Source organism: Acomys minous, assembly GCF_964271855.1.
Source record: "Acomys minous genome assembly, chromosome: 7".
NCBI lineage: Eukaryota > Metazoa > Chordata > Mammalia > Rodentia > Muridae > Acomys > Acomys minous.
Genome location: NC_140488.1, coordinates 115,919,941 through 115,925,315, shown reverse-complemented (window position 1 = coordinate 115,925,315; position 5,375 = coordinate 115,919,941). Strand labels below are relative to the sequence as shown.

The 5,375-nt window shown below is 46.2% G+C and overlaps 1 protein-coding gene across 1 annotated transcript; it reads right to left on the bottom strand.

Annotated features, from left to right (window-relative positions):
- Positions 1 to 3,838: 3,838 nt before the first annotated feature.
- DUSP21 (dual specificity phosphatase 21) lies at positions 3,839 to 4,630 on the bottom strand. Its single transcript, XM_084788891.1, has one exon. It carries the CDS (start codon positions 4,523 to 4,525, stop codon positions 3,959 to 3,961), a length of 567 nt encoding a protein of 188 aa, XP_084645017.1. The 5' UTR covers positions 4,526 to 4,630; the 3' UTR covers positions 3,839 to 3,958.
- Between the last annotated feature and the right edge of the window lie 745 nt (positions 4,631 to 5,375).

Below are 5,375 nucleotides of genomic sequence, written 5' to 3'. Positions count from 1 at the left end.
TTCCTGTTTGTAAAGTGTCTAATTTGTGATTGGACATGGAATACTTTCCGGATGAATGGTGGTTATTTTTGTGTTATTATAACTCACATATTCTAGTTCTATAGTTCCCCTTTTACCTTCATCTTCATCTTCCTCCTTATAGCACAGTGTTTTGTGTATAATTACATCCCTACAAGCAAATATGTAGAAATCACAATGCCTAGAACCTCAGAATAGGATGTTATTTTAAAATAAAAGTATTATAGATGTAGTTTTCTGAACTCTTCTCTCATCCTGTGCTGGGGATCAAACTAAGGACTCCCAAACAATAGGCAAATACTCTTTTTTTTTTTAAAAAATGTATTTTATTAATTTATTCATATTACATCTCAGTTGTTATCCCATCCCTTGTATCTTCCCATAGGCAAATACTTTTAACAGTGAGTTACGTGCCCGGCCCAAAGGGTTCATATCACAGTTTCAGTTGGCCCCTAGTAGCTCTAACTGTCCTGGAACTCTGTAGACCAGGCTGGCCTCAAATTCAGAGATGCACCTGCCTCTGCCTCCCAAGTGCCGGGATTAAAGGTGTGTGCCACCACCACCTGGCTCTGGTTGGCATCTTTTGGGAGGGCGGATTTGAGACAGGGTTTCTCTGTGTAGCCTTGTCTATCCTGGACTTGCTTTGTAGAGCAGGCTGGCCTCGAACTCACATCGATCTGCCTGTCTCTGCCTCCCGAGTGCTGGGATTAAAGGCGTGCACCACCATGCCCGGCCTGGTTGGCATCTTAATAAGAGAAAAATTTGAACACAGATAAGCACAGAAGTAAGATAAATATGGACACATAAGGATAGCCATGTGACAAAGTAGAAATTGGAGTAATGAATTAAACAAAGGAATGGGGGCCCAAATCACCAGTGGCAAGGACTAGACAAGCAAAGACTCTCTCATACAGGTTTCACAGGACGTATGGTCCTGCCAACATCCTGATTTAGGACTTTTGGCTTTCAGAACTGTGAGAAAATAAATTACTGTTTTTTAAATATATTTATTTATTTATTATGTATACAGATGTCATTATAGATGGTTGTGAGCCAATATGTGGTTGCTGGGAATTGAACTCATGACCTTTGGAAGAGCAGTCAGTACCCTTAACCTCTGAGCCGTCTTTCCAGCCCCAATTACTGTTGTTTTAATGCACACTTTTTTGGTACTTTGTTACAGCATTTCCTAGGAATATAGTATAAAGCTTCATGCCTTTATATAGAATATTCTGGTAAAGAATCCTGATATCCTTATATCCTGATAAAGAACCAACTATGATACATCCACAGTGGGGAGCACAATATGAGTGAATCTTTCAGACACTGTGCTGAATGAAAGAAGTCACTCTTTAGAGACTACATTCATGTGGTTCCATTAATGTGACTTTGAGTTCAAAGCAAATCTACAGGGAAGGAAAACAGATCACCATTTGCCAGAGGCTAGGTTCTGCTGACTACAAAGAAGAATGATGGAGAGGTTTTGAGGCATGGAACTGCTTGGTAGCTTGGTTACAGGCGTAGTTTCATCTAGATCTATGCTTGTGTTACAACTCCTAGCACAGGATGTCCCAAGGAGTTCACTCATGGGATATTAAAGATTCGAAAAACGAGCACACACATTTACACCCAAATAATTTTCTTCTCAACAATAGATGTAAAGAAATCGCCCATCTTGGTTTCTTCCAGAAAGGTTATTAGATTTAGATTCTGTCACATCAGTCCTGTGTTCTGTGAACTTTTTTTTTTTTTTGCTTTCCAGTAATAAAAAGAAACAATGTGTCTAAAGCTTTCATTTGATCCATCCTCCCACCATGCCCTTTGGCAAGATCTCTCCTGGATCTAGTAGCTAGCAAGACCAGTGGGCTGTCTCTCTAATCATCTGTGATTTTAAACCAGGCCTGGGTGACTGGGGGAAGTGTATTCAATACAGTGAGACATCTAAAAAGGCTTTTTCTCTGGTTGAGTCTGACAGGACCTTGAACCAGTTTTTACACACGGAGCGATTTTTTTTTGTTGGAGGACTGTTTTGTAAACAACAAACAGCTGCAGAGCCATGGAAAGGCCATGAGGGTAATGAGTGTTATCCCAGAGGCTGCAGCATCAGAGCACACTCACTGCTCGATACTCTGGGGTAAAACCTGGCAGGTGCCAGGTTGTACTAAGGGGTTTTGTCTTCAGAAGGACTCCATAACAGAAGGTCTGTGGTTGCTTTGACAGAAAATTGAGGTTCTGAGGGACCAGTAGTGACAGGACTGAGACGGAGCCAGCAACTCTAGCCTTCCGAGTTGTGCTGGCTAGATTTATGCCAACTTGATACAAGCTAAAATCATCTGAGAGGAAAGAACTTCAATTGAGAAAATGCCTTCATAAGAGCAGGCTTTGAGTCAGCCTGTAGAACATTTTCTTAATTAGTGATTGATGGGGGAGGGTCCAGCCCATTAGATGTGGTGCTAGCCATGGGCTGGTGGCTCTGGGTTCTAAAAGAAAGTAGGCTGAGCAAGACACAGGGAGCAAGTCAGCAAGCAGCACTTCTCCATGGCTCTGCATCAGCTCCTGCTTCCAGATTCCTGTCCTTGCTTCCTTCAGTGATGGACTACATTGCAAAAGTGTAAGCCCAATAGACAGTTTTCTCCCCAACTTGCTTTTTTGGCTCTGGTGTTTCATCGCAGTAATAGAAACCCTATGATACAAGTCAAGTTCCATGAGAGGAATCTCTGCGGCCCAGTGTCAGGTCAGCTCACTCTTAGCACATGATTTGGGAAAGAAACTAATGTCCCTTTGGGAGGCTGCTGAGGAGGTCTTTCAAGGACCTGTTGAGACCCCAGTGTTTAATATATTACTCAAAACCAATACCAACCAACCAGACAACCAACCAATAACAACAATAAACCCGAGAACTCTATCAAGTGGAATGGTTTCTTCAACGAATGCATAAATCCAAATCTAGAAAATGAGAGTTGGGTCATCGGAGTTAAAAGGCCAGATAGGGATGGTGTGAGACTCCCTGAGGCCTCCCAGACCCTGATATGAAGGCTTGGAAGCTCTGTATCCAGTAAGTCATTCCTTAACTGACGTGTCATGATGTCAGAGGCTTTGCCTTTGAGTTACAGTGGGAAGAGGATTCACTTCCAGGGTAGTCAGCCCAGGTAGAGAGCAGGATCTCAAGCCTTCTGTGTGTACACGGTGCTGTTGGCAGGGCTGCTTCAGTTGAGCAGCAGCTGCCTTGCTAGCCCCACTGTCCTACACTCCTACCTCACAATCCTGGTCCACTACCTTCTCCTAGTTCCCTAAACCCCCTCCCCCCCACCCCTCCATCCCCCCATCCCCGCATCTCACACCCACCCCCTTCCTCTCCCACCTCCCACTTCCACATATTCTTACCTCATAATTCGAACTCGCCCCTCCCCCAACCTTTTTCTACCTCCACTCACTCCTACCTCATCATCCCAACCTTCTCCTTCCCCCTACTCTCTTTACCTCCCCACATCCTCCCATTCTCTCACTCCCGCCTGCAGATAACAATACTTTCCAATCACTACCCTTATTCTTTCCCACCTCAGCCTATTGCTTCCTCAAAATCCCCCGCCCTCCTCGGGAGGCAGTGGCAGGAAGACGGATCGCTGTCAGTTCAAGGCCAGCCTGGTCTACAAAGGGAGTCCAGGACAGCCAAGGCTACACAGAGAAACCCTGTCTCGAAAAACCAAAATAAATAAATAAGTAAATAAATACATAAATACATTAAAAAAATAAAATAAAGTGAAGACCTAGAAACATTTCATCATTTTACATTTAACTTTATTTGAAGACATGACAGTTAAATATTCCAATCCCTTTCTTCCCCTATCTTCCTGCATCCACGGGTTCTTATTTCTCTTCTTCTCTTCATTTTTCAAACCAACCAGGATCTAATGCAGATGCCAGGGAAGGGATGGATGGTTCACATTATCTCCATTATACGGGCCTCCTTCTCATAGATGTTAGGGATCAGACCCAAAGGAGAGTTAATCATATGGACAGTTGTCTTACTAAACAGCTTGAATTCATAATGAATAAGCTGCTCCCAATAGCTGTTGCTGGGACGGATGATGGGGCGACAGGACTTGGTCCATGTGTGCGCATCCAGCAGACTCATGCTGTGGTATTTCATGAGATAGGCAATGCAGAGGGCGGCAGAGGAGCTCACTCCTGTGGTGCAGTGCAGCAGCGTGCGACCATTCCTCATATCCACGCCGTGGATGCGATCAGCTATGGGGTCGAAAAAGTCGTAGAGGTAGGAATTGGGAGTATCACTCACCGGCACTTGCACATACTGAAAGTCTTCAAAATATGTGTTAACCGCTTCTACGGAGGCACTGATGATCATGGTGATTCGGCTGTTGGACAGGATGAGCTTGTCGTTGGCGACCATGGCACTACTCATAAAAAGGCTGTTAGTTATTTGAGAGAGGCCATAGATGTTGTCATGTTGGACAGCCTGGAATGGAAAGATACAGGGTGCACTCATCACCACTGGGGCAGGTCACCTATCTCACGGCACTAGGTTCCAGGGCACCAGCCTCTGAAACTTTGGAAAAGCAGCTGCTCTGCTGAAGTCTCAGGCAAAGGTATGAGGGAGAGGTCCAAACGTTGGTCAGTGACATTCCTTTCTCCTCCTACACTACCTAGGGGTCACAATGGTTACTAACATGTTTCTCTCATTTGATGCCTGGTGTCGTCACAATCCCCAAAGGCACAAGGATCAGGTTTGTAGCGCAAAGAAAACTTTAGCTGCCTCCTACTCACCGCCTACCTTCACCCCCACTCCTTCCTCCTCCCAGCTCCCCCTCCTCCTCTTTTTCTTCTTCCTCTTCTTCCTTCTCCTCCTCCTCCCCTCCTCCTTCTTCCCTCCTCTCTCTCTCTCTCTCTCTCTCTCTCTCTCTCTCTCTCTCTCTCTCTCCCTCCCTCCCTCCCTCCTTCTCTCTTGTTCCCTCCCTCTCTCTCCCTCCCTTCCCTCCCTCCCTTCCCCCTCTCTCGCTCGCTCACTCTTGCTCTCCGTCTCCCTCTCTCTCCCTCCCTCCCTCTCCCTCTCTCTCTCTCCCTCCCTCCCTCCCCCCTCTCTCTTTCTCTCTCTCTCGCTCGCTCGCTCCCTCCCTCTCCCTCTCTCTCCCTCCCCCCCTCTCGCTCGCTTGCTCCCTCCCTCCCCCTCCCTCCCTCCCCCCTCTCTCTCTCCCTTTTTGTCTCTCTCCTGCTTTCTCTCGCGCGTGCGCTCCCTCCTTCTCCCTCTTTCGCTTTCTCTCTCTCTTTCTCTCTCTCGCTTTCTCTCTCTCTCGCTCACTCTTGCTCTCGCTCACTTTCTCTCTCTCTCTCGCTTTCTC

Excerpts from the sequence above, each read along its gene's own strand:
- DUSP21 (XM_084788891.1), bottom strand. The coding sequence starts at position 4,525 with ATGAGTGCACCCTGTATCTTTCCATTCCAGGCTGTCCAACATGACAAC.